Source organism: Diabrotica virgifera, chromosome 8 (genome assembly GCF_917563875.1).
Source record: "Diabrotica virgifera virgifera chromosome 8, PGI_DIABVI_V3a".
Lineage (NCBI taxonomy): Eukaryota > Metazoa > Arthropoda > Insecta > Coleoptera > Chrysomelidae > Diabrotica > Diabrotica virgifera.
In genome coordinates, this window is record NC_065450.1 from 46,249,819 (window position 1) to 46,269,387 (window position 19,569).

The window sequence follows — 19,569 nt, forward strand, 5'->3', positions numbered from 1 at the left end:
ACGCAGGTAGGCCGGGGTTCGAAACCCAGCGAAGGCGAGAACATCTAGACTAGTGATGTAACGAATATTCGCATTCGCATTCGCGAATATTCGCATATTTTTGCATATTCGCATTCGCATTCGCATTCGCGAAATTTGTGCGAATGTTTTGCGAATATGAAAATCAGATAAAACAAGAATGTGTGTGTACTTTGTACGCACGTAAGAAGTTATACTTCTACTACATATTATCTGATTTTTAAGACAATACCAAAAATTAAAAAAATAAAAGAATAAAACGCACACAAACACATTGAAAAATGCCACAAAGAAAAAATGATTTCTGAACGATAATAATTGTTGGCAAAAATTTTAAATACGCATTTTTTGAAAAAAAAAATTATATAACAAATATACTTACAATCATAACATGCATAAAAAAATAAAAAAAAACTTGCATCGGGAATTGAACCCGTGAATTTCGTGGCGCTTTGATTCGTAATCGAAGCGTAGACTCACTCGTCCAATCCCACATTACTTATCATGTGGAAAAATACGGTAACTGAACGTTTTACTGTTTGACAGTTGTTTTGAAAATTAAATTATGTAGTTTAAATTTTGTGGAAGAAAATATAAAAATATAACAAAACTGTAAGAAAACAATATATTAGATGAAGATTGGTAGAACTTTTGTTGGTAATCAAATTAAGTATGTAAATCAAAGCATTACATACCTACTAGATAAATAAATCTACGCAAAAAAATCATAATTTAAAAATAAAAATCGAACCTAATTTGGGATTTCTCTCTAAAATCCGCATTCTTGAGAAAATAAATGTATGTATTTCAACCTAATCCAAATGTATAATTACAATATGATTATAATAAAAACTACTTACCAAATTAGAATGAGTTTTCCTCGTCCAAAATAGTCCAAAAGTCCAAAAATATAGGTATATGAAAACTATTTAAAAAGGCAGTATAACTATTAACTAACTTTTGTTTGTTGTTTCTTTTCACACAAATTTTAAAACGCAACAACCATAAATAATCTAACTACAGCTGTGCCACAGCCGCCATATTGAATAATTTTTGACATGTCATTTGAACATCCAATCAGAACAAAGTTATAATGCGCATGCGCCCGGTCGCTAGGTTTTACCATATAAAAATTCACCCTCTATCGCCGGTAAAGAAGTATAACTTAAAAAATAATTTGATGTCTAATATTAGGTTAATAATATTGTTCTGAAGCTATCTTTTACGGCATTTATGTAATTTACTGTTCTAATTGGAAAATAAGCGACAATTTAACTTGAAAAATTATTTTGTTGAAGTTTCGACTTCCACTTCGAAGGTCGTTATCTAAATATAATAGATAACGACTTCCGAAGTGGAAGTCGAAACGTCAATAAAATCATTTTTCAAGTTTTAATTGTGGATTATTTCCCAATTAGAATAGTAAATTAGGTTATTAAAATCAAAATCTATTCACTTTTCATTTTTCTATTAAGAAAAGGCGACAATGAGCAATTTGAAAACAACAAATTATGCAATGTAAACAAATAAAACAAATTATTCCCTAAAACTTTTATTAGCTTGAAGCTTTTAATTTTAGACAATCAATCAATCTTAAACGAACTAAGGATTATTCAGCTACCAATATATAAATAATACTATAAATAGTCTATGTTTTTTTAAGTCAACAGTTTAAACAAATAAAAATAAACAAGTTAATAATCAAAATTTAAAAGAGGAATATTAAACTTTAGAAATAAATGTCTCGACGCCTTTTCTCCTTCAAGTCTGTTTCGATGTGGTGTATAAAGAAGTCCAGCGCCACTAAATAAGCGCTCGCTCGGGACACTTGTTGGTGGTGTTACTAAATATTGCCGTACTTCAGGAAAAAGAAGATCGTACCTTCCCTTGTTAATTTTCCACCATGTTAGAGGGTCGACGTCACCTGCCACGCGTTTTTCCAATGAGTATTCAGTGAGAGTTTTACGGATTAAAAGATGGACAGGGTTTTGAAAACTAAGAAGAGGCATGTCGTCTTCACTATCACTTGTATCCATCAGTAAACTCATCTGTTCTTTTAGAGACAGACTGTTGCGAGTTTCGTGATCTTCAGATTGATTTAATTTGACACGCTTTGCATTCGGGTAAGATGAATTGCAAGATATGTCGGTTTGGCTGTCTCCCAGCAAATCCAAAATATGCTCTATGACACGCTCTTTAGTCGACGTATTTTTAAAAAATTTTGATTTATATCTTGGGTCAATGAAGGTCGCCGTGGAAAACAATATTACATTCTCTAAACCTGAAAACTTGCGAATGAGCTCGTCTTTCAAGACAGTAATCGTATCACCAATGTGCTCATCAGAAGAATCAAGATCATGAACAACTTTTTCTAGAGTGGTGATTAAGGGAATCACAGAAGAAATAGAAACATCGCTAGCACTTAACTCTTTGGTTATTTCTTCAAATGGTCTTAGTAAACCGATAAGTTTTTCAATAATAGAGAGATATCGAAACCCCATTTAACATCGTCCTTTAATAAAAGATCCTTTATTTTGACATATACGCAAGCGCAGTATCACATCCTTTATTTTTGTCCTGTAATAAAATACAGGCCGCCTGTATTTAAGGAAAAATAAAGGACAAAAATCTTTTAATAAAGGATCCTGTATTTTGACGTAACGTGTCAAAAATGTGACATATTTGTCAAATTATGTGAAGACACAAGAAAAGAAAGGCGTCTAACTTCACTTATATTTATGTTTTTATCACATCTGGATATTTTTGTATTTTTGATCTAAGTTGAAGTTTTATTTATTAAAAAGAACTCCAACTCCTAAATAAAGGAATAACAGTTTATTCTCAGATATAGATTATTAATGTTTTGACCCAAATCAATATAAAAAAGAATATTTAATACCATTGAGTTATTAGAAAAAGTTTGTAAACAGGAATTTAAATATAATTTTTGTAAATAATTTTAGTGTTTAATAATTAGGTACAATAATCAGACATAGAATTTCTTTACAACTCATTTAAACTCCAGACATTTTTGTATAGAAATAAATATTTTTATTACAGATATATACGATGTACCTACCTAATTTCAATTAATTTGAATGCACAAGTATCATACTTGAGACATTGTGGAAAAGTTTAGGATTTGTTCAAATTCTGCATTCAAAGGTAGAGTTCAATTCAACAGATATATAACATAAATTGTATTAAAATATAAACGGGTTCATACAATAAAACAAAGATTTAAGTATTTATTTTTGAAATTTTTTATCCTTGATGTATTAGAATCTATATCGTTTTGAACCAAAAGTATTACACTTTCGTGCCATCAGCTTTTGTTTATTTAAATATACTGTCAAAATAATTCATCCACCATAAAGCTAATTCATCTATTATTTTTGTCCTTTAAAACACTTACTTTAGTTTTGGGCTATGTCGGCTCCATCTTTGTTGCCGAACCACAAATCTTCGAGGGTACAAGGATAGTTTCTGCATGTAAGAAGATGTTCCATAGTCTGTATTTGTCCATAGTCACAGTTCACATCATCTTGGTATATTTTCCTCCATTTTATAATGTTTGATTTTACTGGAGCGACCCCTGGTCTTATCCTATTTATAGTTTTCCGTGTTTTAAAGTCTAGGTCTAGAGATTGTCTGGTTCACTGAACCTAGGGAAGAGGAAAATACTCATCCTGCACTGTTCCAAGGAAGCTTTTCCTGGATTTTAGTCGCTTTTGTGGCGTTCAAGCTTTGTATAGGGCATTCCACTCATCCACAATCTGTTTAATTTTCTATATGTGCTCTGCAACGCATCTGTGTATCAACGGTTCTACAAAACCCGTTAAAACAATTTGTTCATACATTTTTGCTAGTTGTGGAAGTCCTTTTAACGGAAAGTGATATAACATATTTTAAAGGATACGTAAAATCAAACACCAATATGTATTTATAGATTTATTAAAAAACTGCTAATAATAAAATACTTAAAATCAGACACCAATATTAAACTATATATACTATACCTATTTATTTATAACTTTACTAGCAAACTGCCAATAAAAATAAAATTATCAACATTAACCATTTAGACTTGCCTTAAATTGCGAATAATTTTACCACGAACAAACACACACAAAATGTAGTTGCACTAGATTTGCTCCTGTTTGAAAATGTACTGCCACAGCATGTTCGATTTGGCGAATGGATTTAGTGTCCGCAGTCATAAATATAAACCCAAATAAACAACAAAGCTTGTTCGATTAAATCGCACCACCTTCATATTTGTTAGTATGTACAAATTTCAATGAAACTGTAAAACTAAACAAGCACATATTATTCTTTAAATATAACTTGCATCTTATTTCACATATTAATATTGGAAATCTTCTCTTCAAAATACAAAATGTTCTTTCAATAACAGCTCTTGAAGCAATTTGTGATTAATTACACACCACTTCAACTGCTCCCTAACAGATACATTGTCCATAAATTCTCCATTTCGTATACCTATAATATGCAAAAGTATTTAACAACTCCTTAACTCCCTTATAACATAGTAATTTCACTTTCATGTTGTACAATGAGTATTATGGGTTAGGTTGTTCTTTAAATGACAAAATAATTAAATTCAACGATTTACTCTTTTCAATGATCTTATTCTTAATTGTCTTGTTCTTACTCTTATTTTAATTTTTATCTCTATAATAAGATCTTATTTATACGGAATTTTATAGGTTATTTTTATATTTACAAAAATATTTAATGTCATTTGTCAAAATAAAAGATTCCTTAAAACTGCTTTTCGATAACTCTCATTACACATGTCCTGTATTTGTCCTTTATTAAAAGATCCTGTAATAAAGGAACTTTTAACTTAGAGTTTCGATATCTCTCTAATCATCCATTCGTCAGAAGCCAATTGGGGAATTTTATTATTTGCCGATGCGTACAGACATAACGACTCTTTGACATGTAAAATACGCTCCAACATATAAAAAGTGCTGTTCCACCTAGTAGCACATTCTTGTATAATCTTCAATGGTTTTTTATTAAGCCTTTTTTGTATACTAGTCAACTGATCTTGGGCACTGGTCGAATGATGAAAATGAGTTGCCATCTTTTTACATTTTGTTATGGCAGACACAACAGTTTCTTGAGCTTTCATTCCTGCTTTTAATACGTATGAATCTTGTGAGAAGCCGAGTCACTATGTTCAACATTTAATAAGTTAACACCTTTTTTCATGTTAGCACCTGCATCGCGAACTACACATTTCACTTTATCTTTAGGTATTTCCCAAAACGACAAGATGTCTTCAAGTTTGTGAGCAAAATTTTCTCCGGTATGGTGGCCTTCATTGAATACTTCTGCTTTTAACACTATCATTTTCCTTTCAAATTCTTTTGTGATCCCATGACAAGTTAAACTCAGCAGCGAAACTCCAGAACAGGTATCAGACCAAATGTCGGTAGTAAATAATAATTTTTCGAACGGCTTCAATAATTGAAGTATTTTCTCACTTACTTTGCAAAATAATTTATCGCAGATAAATGAAGTAAAATACTGACGCGATTTTAAATTATAAGACGGACACAAATGCTTGATAAGTCTTACGAAACCAACACTTTCCACGAAACGAAATGGCAAGTCCTTCAACGCAACCATTTCACTTATAAAATTATCCACTTCCAATGACTTAGAAGAATTATTATCCCACTGTTTTGTTTTATCCACACATTCTTGAAACGATATTTGTTTCATAAATGATTTAATTTGATGCGAAGATGATGCCTGTTCAAGTGATTTAGATGCATCTTGTTTTCGTTTTTCACACTCTTCCAATTTGGAAAACTCGGTTTTATGCATTGCCTTTAAATGATTTCTCATGGCCGTTGTAGTTCTTCCTTTCCTTGAGTATTCTTTGTTACACAGCTTGCACTTAGCTCGTTCAGCATCGCAAATTGGTGTGAAATAAGTCCATATTTCACTCTAATTTGATTTACTCATCTTAATAAAAATCAGACTTTAACTACAAAATTCACTTGTATGTACTTGAGCACGAGCAGAGCAAGGCGAGTGTAGTGACACTTGAGTCATAATTGTAATATATATTAACCTTTGATATAGGATATTTTAACAATATTATATATCACTGATATAAAATATGATATTGTTAACTAATTATTATGTCTACGACTTCCGTTAGATGAGTTCACATTGCAATTCAGCAAATTGCAATTAAGCAATTTTCGAAACAAGATTACACACCCACACATCTCGCGCGAACGAGACTGCCGGCAAGCCTTAGATAATTGGCGTCTGATTAAAAAACTGAATATTCGCATTACCATTCGCATTCGCGAATGTCGGTGGCAGATATTCGCATTCGCATTCGCATCCGCGAATGTTAAAAAAAGACTGTGTGTGTACTTTGTACGCACGTAAGAAGATATTCATCTATTATATAATAGGTAATTTAAACGAAGTAAATATACTTAAAAGGTTATTTGTACTTATTTTATTTGAAAATCGAACTAACTTTCTTATCTACCACTTTCAAAAAAGAAGAATATCTTCAAAAATTATATAATAATATACTTACAATCATAAAATCTATAAAAAAAAATAAAAAAAAATAATAATTTGCTTGGGGCTTGAACCCACTTCACGTCTACCGCGCCGTACGAAAGTTGACGCCATTTCAAACTGCACCAAACTCTCATATACGTCATGTGGGACTTTAAAAAAAATTAAACGTTTACACCATAAATTTATATGAATTTAATAAAATTATTAGTTTGATTTTTGTCGAAATAAAATACAACAAAATATAGAGTAAGAAAACGATATATGAGATGAAGATTTGTAGAAAGTTTGTTCGTAATCAGATTATGTAAATTAAAGCATTGCCTACTAATAGGTAACTACATTATTTTGTTTACATTTTCCAAATAGATAGGTATTGAAACTATTATGTATTTCCCACTAAAACGTTTAGAATTACGTACCTGCGGCTTTTCAAAACTATTTAAAAAGTCACTATAATTATAAATTTGATTTTATTTCTGTCCACACATCAATAAAAACTTATATTATACAATATTTTGTTTACCGATAACCTCCATATTCAACAATTATTGACAGATCATTTCAAAATTTCAACACCCAATCAGAGCCCGTATAACAACTAATACCATACTCTCGGTGTGCGCATGCGCGCGGATCAATCAAATTTTACCCTCAATCGATTCGCCGCTAAAGGAGAATATCTTCAAAAATGACATTCGTTACATCACTAATCTAGACATTTTTATAATGTTTATAGGCCTCAGCTCGACTCTTTATCGCCTGAATTAAAATGAGAACCTTGAGTGAACCCAGGGGCATAGGGGTAATAATAGGCGGTTGAAGCGTAGCACTGGACCTGTTACCTTCCATATATACCGTAGGCCCTAGATATTGCAGACTACCCTGCTATAATACCGTTAGCGGTACAAAACGGGATACTATTATTATTATAATATACTTAATCAATAAAATTGATATTTTCATCTCTAGATAATTTAGGTTCAGGTAAGCGCTATTCAATCAAAGAAGAAGTAATTTCTCATTAATATAATTTAGATAATATTGCATTACGTATTTAAATTAATTAAAATATCATGAAGTATCTCAGTTACAATGATACTACAGAAACTGAACAGTGCTTACCATTTGACGAAATGAAACATTTTGAAGTTTTTCCTTTGGTTCTTCACTACTAACAAACTTGCTAAAAATAAAAACAAATTATTAATTTAATTTAAAGTCCATTGCAGATTACTAAAATTAACAAGACTCACCCATCAAGAACATTTTTCTGTTTATCCTTTATACTATATTTTTTTCGTTCTTTCATGGTAACCTAAAATAAAAAATATATTATTAGTATGGTATACTTAGACCCAAACCCAGACATCCAAAGTGAAAGTTATCCTCCAACACCAAATTGTTCTATATGGTCCACATAATGTTCAGAAAAAAGTCACACCATTTTGAGCGTCGGGTTTGGCGGGTAGAGGGGGGAGAAATCTGCAAATTCGTAATTTTTTAGGTTTTTCGTCAATATTTCTAAAACTAAGCGGTTTAGCATGAACAACCTTCTATGAACAACCTACACAAAATTGTTCTACATTAAATTTGAAATAAAAAAGGCCCTATGCATAACCCTTCTAAAATGAACGGTTCCAAAGTTACAGAGGTAGTATAGTATAATTGGTCCAAAAAAAGACCCAGACATCCAAAGTAAAAGTTTTCCTTCAACAACCAAATTGTTCTATATGATCCACATATTGTTCAGTAAAAAGTTACACCATTTTGAGCGTCGTGTTTGGGGGGGGGGGGGAAGATGGTGGAGAAGTCAGTAAATTAGTAGTTTTTTTACGTTTTTCGTCAATATTTCTAAAACTATGCTTTAGCGTAAGGAATGTTCTGTACAAAAATGTTCTACATAAAATTTAAAACAAAAAATGTTCTATACATAATTGTTATAAAATCAACGGTTCCAGAGTTAGGGAGGGTGAAATGTGGAGGTTTCCGATACTTTTTATATTAACCGATTTCTCCCCCCTCTCCCCCCCAAACCCGACGCTCAAAATGGTGTGACTTTTTTCTGAACATTATGTGGACCATATAGAAAAATTTGGTGTTGGAGGATAACTTTCACTTTGGATGTCTGGGTTTTTGGTAGAGTTATATCATAAAATATTGCCCAAAAAATATAAAAAGTATCGAAAACCTCGATTTTCACCCTCCGTAACTCTGGAACCGTTGATTTTATAACAATTATGTATAAAACATTTTTTGTTTTAAAGTTCATGTAGAACATTTTTGTATATAACATTGTTTACGCTAAAGCATACTTTTAGAAATATTGACAAAAAACTTAAAAAAACTACTAATTTACCGGCTTCTCTCCCATCTCCCTCCCAAACCGGAAGCTCAAAATGGTGTAACTTTTTACTGAACAATATGTGGACCATATAGAACATTTTGGTGTTGGAGGAAAACTTTTACTTTGGATGTTTGGGTTAGGCCTTTTTTTGGACCAGTTATACTATACTACCTCCGTAACTTTGGAACCATTTTAGAAAGATTATGCATAGGTCCTTTTTTATTTCAAATTTAATGTAGAACAATTTTGTATAGAGGGTTATTCATGCTAAACCGCATAGTTTTAGAAAAATTGGCGAAAAACTTAAAATTTACTACAAATTTACAAAAAACTACAAATTTACCGATTTCTCCCCCCTCTCCCCCCCAAACCCGACGCTCAAAATGGTGTGACTTTTTTCTGGACATTGTGTGGACCATATAGAACAATTTTGTGTTAAAGGATAACTTTCACTTTGGATGTCTGGGTTATGCCATCTTTTGGATCAACTATACTATACTATATGTACTAGTTGTTTAAATGCTGATTTACAAAGTCAATATGGATTAATAGTTCAGAGAAATTATCCTGTTGGTGAGACAACCCCCTCCAGGCCGAAACCAAATTTTTTGAGTAGTATGAACATCTATAATAATAACCTATATGTTTCCTACAACCGATTTTGATGATATACATAGTTATAAATAAATGAAAATCAAAAAACGGTAAATTTTCGCTTTTTTCGTCTATTACCAAAAAATTAAACATTTTAAACAAATTTGAGAGTGAGAAACTCATAAATTGTATAAAAAACTTTAATATGGCGTTCGCTGAATATGTCTATTCTTATTGGTTGCTTAAAAAATTGCAAAATAAATCATAAATTTTGAATTTTTATAAATGTTCATAACTTATGTAAAAATTAACTTAGAACCTTCTTATTACATGGAATGCTGAGACTTCTGGTGCTTAAATCATACCCTAAATTTCAAAGCAATTGGTCAAATAGTTTAAAAGTTATAAAATTTGTTTTTCCCAAATTAATTTTTCAGGCAACACTATAAGTAAGTCAGAAAATAATGAAGTTACAGTAATACTTTGGATAGTTTATAAAAGAAGAAGATTTACACTATTAACTTAATTAAAAAAAATGACAAAAAATAATTCTAAATATTGTAAAATTATTTTACAAGAACATGTGAATTAAAAAAAGGGGTGCTAACTTCGTTCCTAATTGTCCCAGAACAATTGTTTTTCTTTCTAAATGTGTATAAAAATTCAGTCTTTCTAAACATGAAAAAATAATTTTTCTACGGGTAACGGTTAAAAAGTTATTCTAATTGTTTATAAGTAAGCAAAAAATCGACATGTTTTTGCAAAATAATTTTACACTGTTTAAAATTACTTTTTGTCATTTTTTTAATCAAGTTAATAGTATAAATGTTCGTATTTCATAAACTATCCGAAGTATTACTGTAATCTCATAATTTTCTGACTTAGTGTTGCAAAAAAATGAATTTTGGATAAAAAAATTAAATAACTTTTAAACTATTTGACCAATTGCTTTGAAATTTAAAATATAATAATTTAAGCACATGGAGTCTCAGCATTCCGTGTAGAAAGAAGGTTCTAACTTAATTTTACGTAAGTTATGAACATTTATAAAATCTCAAGATTTATGACTTAATTTGCAATTTTCTAAGCAACAAATAAGGATAGACATATTCAGCGAACGCCATAAGTTTTTTTATATGATTTATGAGTTTCTTATTGTCAAATTTGTTTGGAATGCTTTACTTTTTAGTAATAGACGAAAAAAGCGAAAATTTACCGTTTTTTGATCTTCATTTGTTTATAACTATGTTTATCATCAAAATCGCCTACAGGAAACATATAGATTATTAATATAGATGTCCATACTACTCAAAAAATTTGCTTTCGGCCTGTAGGGGGATGTGTCACGGGAAAAATCTTATTTCTCTGGACTATAAATTGATTTTCCGGTATTCTCATGATTTTTCTACAATTTGTTCCAGAGTATTAGCAGACTTTTTTTTGAATTTTGACCTTCTCAAAACCTTACTATTTCTAAATGATGAAAGGGTTGCCAATGCGAGTCCATTATACTACTGGATAAGGAAATGAGTCAATACTCGCAATCTTATAGTTTGTATGTTATTTATTAGTTGTTATACAATCATGGAGCAACCGGTTTCGAAGCTTATATTTTATGCTTCATCTTCAGGCCCAGTACATAGAGTCTTCACATATACAAAGTACTAGATATTTATCAGTATTTGGAACTGTTCTACAGCCAAAGATATTCCCGGAAGTCACCAGCCCCATCAAAAGGCAGACTAGTTTAATTTTAAATCTTGTGTTGTAGATGATGGATCTTTTATAGCTACAGTTGTTTTTTGTCTCAAACTTTTTTAATGCAGTTGTTTTTATTTTGTGTTTAATGTTTGTAAAGGTGTAAAAACATTTAAATTTAAAACTGGGACATCACTCACAAATTTACATGCACACAGTTTTTAAAAAAGGTTTCTTAGGATGCCATGGAGAAAATCTCCATGGCAATCCCATGGCATAAACACAAAATAAAAACAACTGCGTTAAAAAAGTTTGAGACACAAAACAACTGTAGCTATAAAAGATCCATCATCTACAACACAAGATTTAAAATTAAACTAGTATGCCTTTTGATGGGGCTGGTGACTTCCGGGAATATCTTTGGCTGTAGAATAGTTCCAAATACTGATATCTAGTAGTTTGTATATGTAAAGACTCTATGTACTGGGCCTGAAGATGAAGCATAAAATGTAAGCTTCGAAACCGGTTGCCCCATGATTGCATAACAACTAATAAATAACATGCAAACTATAAGATTGCGAGTATTGACTCATTTCCTTATCTAGTACTTACTATTTCTATCTGTTTTGTGTTGCTGTTTGGAGAAGTGTATTAATTTAAGTGATGAACATTTTTGAGACGATTGTATGCAGGAGGTGTCGACTGGACCTTATATCACAAAGGAAGAAATTATCAAAGCAGCAAAGCAAATAAACAAGGGAAAAGCTGTTGGGAAAGATAATATCCCAATTGAAATATTAAAGATATTATTAGACGAACACATCGAAGTGATTTAAGATATATTTAACAAAATATACGAAACAGGCTTAATATCAAATGATTGGCTGACATCGGTGTTTATACCAACACCAAAGCAAAGAAGCTCCAAGAAATGTGAAGGCGATATGATTATTAGACTGATGAATAATATGCTGAAGCTTTTCTTACGAATAATACACAATAGAGTATACAATAAACTACACGAACAAACTGATCAAACTCAATTTGATTTTAAGAATGGGTTCGGATCAAGAGAAGCAATTTTTTCAATACATGTACTAGTTGAAAGATGTGGAGATATCGATGTATACTTGTGCTTTATAGACTTTCAGAAGGTTTTTGACGTGGTGAAACATGATAAACTAATAGATATTTTAAGGTCATGTAATATTGACGATAAAGACTTAAGGATCATTTCAAACCTCTACTAAGAATAAACGGCTAAAATTAGAATTAAAAGCGAAACATCTGGAAAAATCAATATCGAAAAGGGAGTACAACAGGGATGTGTCCTATCACCTTTGCTGTTCAACGTTTGCTTTGAGAAGATATTTAAGAAAGTTTTGGAAGGCACCTCGGATGGTATAATTATAAAAGGGCAATGTATAAATAACCTGCGATATGCTGATGACATGGTCATTCTGGCAGATAATGCTGAAGCGCCTAATGAACCGAGTAACGACAGCCTTTAGAGAATCTGGAATGAAATTGAATACAAAGAAGACAAAAAGAATGGTCATCAAAAAGCACTAAAACAGAAGAGTGAAAGTGAATGTCGACGGAACAGATCTGGAAAGAATAACAAGAATAACGTATCTTGGAAGTAATCTTGATGAAACTTGGGATCACTCACTAGAGATAAGAACACGTCTGGAAAAGGCACGTACAGTGTTTTACAAAATGCAAAAAGCACTATGCAATCGCCAGCTGGGTATCTCATTCAGAGCTAGAATACTTAAGTGCTATGTTTTCTCCACCTTGCTCTATGGTGTTGAAGCCTGGACAATTACAGAAGCAACACAAAAAAGAATCCAAGCATTCGAACTCTGGTGTTAGCGTAAATGCTCAAAATATCCTACATTAGCCATACGACAAATGAGGAAGTCTTGCGGAGGATAAACAAGGAAAGAGAGTGTTATGCTTATATTAAAAGAACGGAAAACACAATATTTTGGTCACATCGTAAGAAATCAAAAGTATGAACTGCTCCAACTTATAATCGAAGGCAAAATTAATAGCAACAGGGGACCAGGAAGAAGACGCAACCCTTGGCTTAAAAACCTACGACAATGGACGAATATGATCCCCAATAACGAAACCCTCACGATAGTCTCTTACTACAAACACCCGGATCAACCACTCAACAGGCATTTGCTAGAGTACTTTTCGAGGCTCGGCAAGGCTGTGTTGATGGGCGATCTAAATTGTAGACACACACAGTTTGGTGATCATCGTCAAAACCCAGAAGGCATCCGCCTCACGGATTATCTACTAGACCTTCCTATTTCAAGAATCACCAACACTGAATTCACGTTTTTGAACGCCAATGGGGCTTCTATTGTCGACCACATCCTAGTTACTAGTAACATTCTGGATCGGTTCGGGGATAGATGCCACATAGGCGATTCGATTACGTCAGACCACTTACCTCTTCTTGTCGACACCGACATACTCATTCCAAAACAACCAAACCCTCCAAGATCTATAAGAGACTATCGTCACGCTAACTGGACTGAATTCCAAAACTTCATCACACAAAATCTCCCAATGTTAGGCGAACTCGACACTAACGATAGTATCGACACAAGTGCAACCGATATCGAGAACCTCATCACTGAGGCGATCACGCACGCAATTCCACTCAAACAAATAACTTATGCATCACCGGCACTTCCACAATACATCATTGCCAAAATTCAACAAAAACGACGTCTTCTACGTCAATACAAGGCCAACAGAAACCCACTAATCAAAACAGAGTACAACCGGATCTGTGCCAGGATAAAGAGGGAGATATCTGTCCTAACGGCTCGCCGATGGGAAGATGCTACCTCAAAACTGGACTACAGAGACGGAGGTAAATTCTGGCAAAAATTCAAAGTCCTAACAAAACAAAAATTATCTCAACCATCTCATCTGTTGGTCAACAATCACATAGTCAATTCCCCAGAAGGGAAAGCCGAAGCATTCAGAAATTCGCTTCAAAACAATTTTCAAACGCCAGATAACCCGAACTTTGATCGCATATTTAAATTCAACACAGAATACATAGTAAATGTTACTCTCAACCACTACATTCCAGTCTATGATCCTATCATGGACCCCCTCACCGACAGGGAAACGGAGAGCTTTTGCCAAATCGGCAAAAACAGCGCTCCCGGACCTGATGGCATCAACCGAAGGTGCCTCAAAAAACTTCCAGAGAGTATCATTCCTCTTCTAACTAAAATATTCAATGCATGTCTCAAAAACAGCCACTTTCCTACTCCTTGGAAAGTGGCCAACACCATCATGCTTTTGAAAAAAGGCAAACCCCCAACCGACGTGGAATCCTATAGACCAATCTCACTAATCAATACTCTGGGTAAAGTTCTTGAGCTAATCCTAAAAGAAAGGCTCAATAACTTTCTCGAAAACCACAATATCATACCAAAATTTCAATATGGATTCCAGTCAGGTAAATCTACTAAACATGCATTAATAGATTTCACTACCAAAGTTACTCAAACCATCAACGATGGTTCAATCGCCATAGCCACATTTCTGGATGTGCAGAAGGCTTTCGACCAGGTCTGGCACGACGGGCTTGTTCGGAAACTTCTGGACATCGGGCTACCATTGCAATTTACCAAAATTGTACACTCCTACCTCCACAACCGTACTGTCAGAGTTAAAATAGGCGATCAAAAGTCCACCCCCTTCACTCCACAAGCTGGAGTTCCCCAGGGTTCAGTCCTAGCGCCGCTGTTGTACATTATCTACAACAGCGACATCACTAACCAAAATATCCCAGGTACTCGGCTGTTTCTCTATGCGGACGACACGACTCTGCTCTCAACTACCTCTCGATACAACCCAAGACTCCTCTTCAGAAGAGCCCAGGCTCTGTTGGACGGCGTCGGCGAATGGTGTTGTAAGTGGAGAGTCACGCTGAATGCGAACAAAACAACAACAATTGTGTTTCGCGCCCCTTCTGTGTCAAATAGAATCATTTGTAATGATGACGACCAACATCCTCTGAGTCTGTTGGGAGAAAGGCTTGTTGTTAGCCCGACTGTGAACTATTTGGGAGTACTGTTTACCAGGACTCTCAATTGGGACGCAGATCTAAAGGCAACTTTAGATAGGGTAAGGAACAGGGCCAGACTTCTTAACGCTCTCTCGGGAAAAATTGGCAAGACACACAAGAAGACTCTCATTCACACTTACAAGACCTTTATTCGACCCGTCATGGAGTACAAATCATGTATCTACTCTCTTTGCTCAAGACAAAAACAAGAGAGGTTGTTGAGGACAGAGCGGAGAATCTTGCGTAGATGTAACTATGAGCACTGGCGATATCCCTCAAACGAAATCCATAACATCTCGAACACCCCCAAAATCACCGAGAGAATAAACTCTCTGAACAGGAACTTCACAATCAAAGTAATCAACGGCCCCCCTTCCGACACACAAGAATCTCTCAAATGTTCCTGTTCATCTTCCGGCCACGTACTCCACCGAAAGCCCAAACGCAAAAAGATTCATGTACCGTCCGCTCTAATGCAAACATGCATTGACGAACTCCCGGTGGAGTACGAAAACATCCTTGAGGCTACCCCGTTAGCCTACCGTACCCACCTCTAACATTTCCTCTTCCCTACCCCGAACAGGGAGAAGTTGGTTTTTTGCGGTTTCCCAACTTCATTGCACAATTATACCTGTTCGACCCAAGAAAATAGCCGCAACTATTTTCTCCACTCGAACGCTCACTGTCCACGCTGCGCTCAAAGCCACCTCCTGACCGTCGACGAGGGACGCAGGTTCGCCTGTCGTTGTACAATGGTTTCTAGGGAGACTGGTCGAGAGCAAAGCACGGACAGTACACGTAAATGTCTATGGAACCAACAACAACCCACCAAACTTTCTTCTCTGTTGTCTTCTTAGCCTTCTGGACACCACCGTCCGGCATAACCAAGGATCCAAGAACACCAGGACACGGCGCTTGCCCCAGTGTGTTTTTCGGACTGTTTGCTTTTGCTGCCAACACTAAACATTCACCACAAACCCTGAAGAGGACAAAATCCTAAACAGGGACACACATTGTTCGCATTTCTTCTAAGCATTTTTCTAGACAAGCAAATCAAACAATGAGATGATGATGACGAATATGACCTCCATAGTACTATACAGGGCGGCTGCAAATAAGATTAAATGGACAAATGTAATGGCCAACGTCCTTAAGGATAAGACACTGTAAGAAGATTCAAATTTATCTCTTTAAAGTCTGTTTCACTGTCACTCAATCTCTCTCGGGGAAGACCTGGGAGCGCCTTTCTATAAGTTGTGCCGTAGATGATAGTTTTCGCATCTCTGTCATCATTAGTTCTTAGTACATGATTTACCCAGGCTAATCTACAGGATCTTACATTACTCGCTGGTCCAGTGTCCAGGAACTTGGAGCTCCAAGAAGATCATGGACGTTGATCTGATGAAGAAGATGAATACGAGATGTTATCTTATTACCCAATGCTCAGAATATCATGGGTTCAACGCGTTTCAAACATAGAATCCTTAAGTAGCACAGGTCAAGAAGAAGGTGAATTAACAAAATTAATATTAGCTTAAGTTGAAACTTAAAACTTAGTACTAAGAACAGCGGGCTTACAGGATATGGAACTTTTTAGTTAAAAAGTAGGAAGACTGCATACTTGGGGCATATAATATTACGAGGAGAACGATACACTTTTCAGCAACTGATACTCGAAGGGAAGATAGAGGGTAAGATTGGTCTGTCACGTAAAAACATGTCATGACTGCCTAATATTCGCCAATGGACAGGAATCCCCTGCTATGAAATGCTTCGGAATGCTCCTAAAACAGAATTATTTAATCCTGAATATCTAACATCTCACCTGACAAGACTTTGTACGGTGGACGCCTACACCGAAATTCACAGCACCTTAAGAAGAAGAAGAAGAAAACTTAATAATTTACAGAAGGATTAAGAGAAAGGGAGGAATTGGTAAAAAGAAATTTTCATGGCTCCGGAACCTTCATTAATGTATTGGTATATAAGCTAATTAAAATGACACACAAAATCGAGAAACATATCGGCAAATTGATCTCTAGACTACCGTCGCGTCGCCTAATCTATGAGCGGAACAGAAAGAAAAAGAAGAGCAGACAAAAAAGTAAGAACACAAAAGACTTGTATTAGATTTATTATGACACTATCTAGCTACGGAAAACTTGAAACGGAAGTAGAAGATCAAGTAAAACGAGCAAACAGAGCAGCAGTTTGCCTTAACGAAACAATATGGAGAAATAAAAATATCGGGAAAGAAATAAAAGCCAAAATTTACATAATAGTTATCAGACCAATAATAACGTACGCGGTAGAAACACAACCTGACACAGACAGAACCAAAAGAATACTAGAAACCGAAGAGATGAAAACCCTTAGGAAAATCGAAGGTAAGACACCATGAAACAAAGCTCCTCCTCCTCTTCCTCCTCCTCCTCCTCCTCCTCCTCCTCCTCAGTCGTTCCCTCATTGCTGAGTGTCGTGATTCCCTATAATACGAGCAACTATCTCTTTCCATCGGCTTCTGTCCTGAGCTTCCGTCCTTAATATTAAGCTCTTGGAGGATTGAGTGATTTGTTCTGTGTTCCGTCCATGAGATCCGAAGCATTCTTCACCAGCACCACATTTCAAAGGCGTCAATCCTTTTTCTGTCGTCCGATTTCATTGTCCATGTTTCGGATCCGTAATTAAATATGGGAAAAATTAAGGCACGTACTAATCTTAGTTTGGTGTTCTTCGACAAGGAGCGATCTTTCCAGATTTTCGATAATCGACTCATAACGTTTTTGGCCATGCCCATTCTCCTACGTATTTCTGTTTCACAAGATCCTGTATTACTTATGTAGGATCCTAGATAATTGAACTCGTTAACCACTTCAAACTGGTCCAAGGCTCCTGTTGTCTGAAGTGAATTTGAATAATCTACTATCATAATTTTTGTTTTTTGTTTATTGATCTTGAGACCACATCTGTTGCTTTCGGCTTCCACTAGCTGCAGCAGGCTGGACATTTCTTCTTCGGATGCAGTTATTAATGTTGTATCATCTGCATATCTGAGATTTGAGATCTTCTTTCCTGCGATAGAAATACCGCCATTCCATTTGTCGAGTGCTTTTCTCATTATATATTCCCCATAGAAATTAAAAAGACTTGGAGAAAGAATACATCCTTCATCCTTGTCAGACTTCTCTACCTATTTTAAAAGGATCGGACTTATGGTTTTCAATTCTTATTCTGGTTTCAAGGTATGGAATATCAAGGATTAAATAAGAAACAGAAAAGTGGAATGGAACGATTACATAAGTCGAATGATAACAAATAGAGTAGTAAAGATAGCGAGAGACAGTTCCCCAATAGGAAGACGATTAGTGGGAAGACCAGGAAAACAATGGAACGACAACTTACTGCAGGCACATTAAAAAACAGATAGAGTCATGTCTATACAAAAAGAAGAAGAAGAAGAAGAATAAGAAGAAGAAGAAGAAGAAATATTACGACGATGTATTGGACATAACAAACAAGTAGAAAATGAACGAGATATATTATAATTAACAATAATTATAATAATTAAAATAATTTACCTTAGACTAAATGTTTTGGCAGATAATTTTAAAACTCTTTGTCTTTCAAACTATTACACTTAAAAACAAAAAAATTATCGACTGAGTATTATTTGCAGACATAAAATTGTTTTATACAAACAATTCTTCATTTGGTTATCTCGTAAAAAATTGGGAAGTATTTTTGTAACAATACAGTTGATAAGTTTAGACAAGATCTTTCCGGTCATTAGCATTATTTTGAAGATTGATATTGGTAGATGTGATTTCAGTAAATTTTAAAAAGGAAATAGTACAAAAATATTTAGGCTAGAAAGTCTGACCAGCAAATCGTTTAGACAAATTGAATACCATCAGATTTTTTTATTGCATACCAACAGCCTGAGAATACATTTTACTACAATCTGATAAAGACGATCAATGAACAGTTCAATTCTAACTTAAATTATCACAGAAAGTGCCAGTCATATATTCTCCAAATTCTGTAATATCATTATGGTCCAGAGAAATAAGGTTTTTGTCGGGACACTTGAGCAGCCAGGTTGCAAATGGATTTTTTTGGGTACTATATACCTAATACATTATAAATACAAAAATTCCCGTCACAGTTCGCACGAGAATCTAAGTTATTAACAAATAAGTTTCAAAAATGGCAGTTTTTTCGT

General features: G+C 34.3%; 2 protein-coding genes across 2 annotated transcripts in view; both read right to left on the bottom strand.

Moving 5' to 3' along the window:
- Window positions 1–18,931, bottom strand: part of LOC126889941 (ATP-dependent translocase ABCB1-like) — a 341,038-nt gene extending 322,107 nt beyond the window's left edge. The window contains exon 1 of the mRNA XM_050658693.1: window positions 18,926–18,931. The gene's annotated coding sequence lies outside the window, so the exon portion shown is untranslated. The remainder of the gene's footprint in view (window positions 1–18,925) is intronic.
- On the bottom strand, window positions 1,676–11,048 carry LOC126890149 (zinc finger BED domain-containing protein 4-like). The gene is made up of 5 exons (XM_050658999.1): window positions 11,010–11,048; window positions 7,857–7,918; window positions 7,726–7,786; window positions 5,195–6,003; window positions 1,676–2,499 (listed from the first exon to the last, which is right to left on the bottom strand). The coding sequence occupies exons 1-5, from the start codon at window positions 11,046–11,048 to the stop codon at window positions 1,713–1,715; spliced, it is 1,758 nt and encodes a 585-aa protein (XP_050514956.1). The 3' UTR covers window positions 1,676–1,712.
- Window positions 18,932–19,569: the final 638 nt, after the last annotated feature.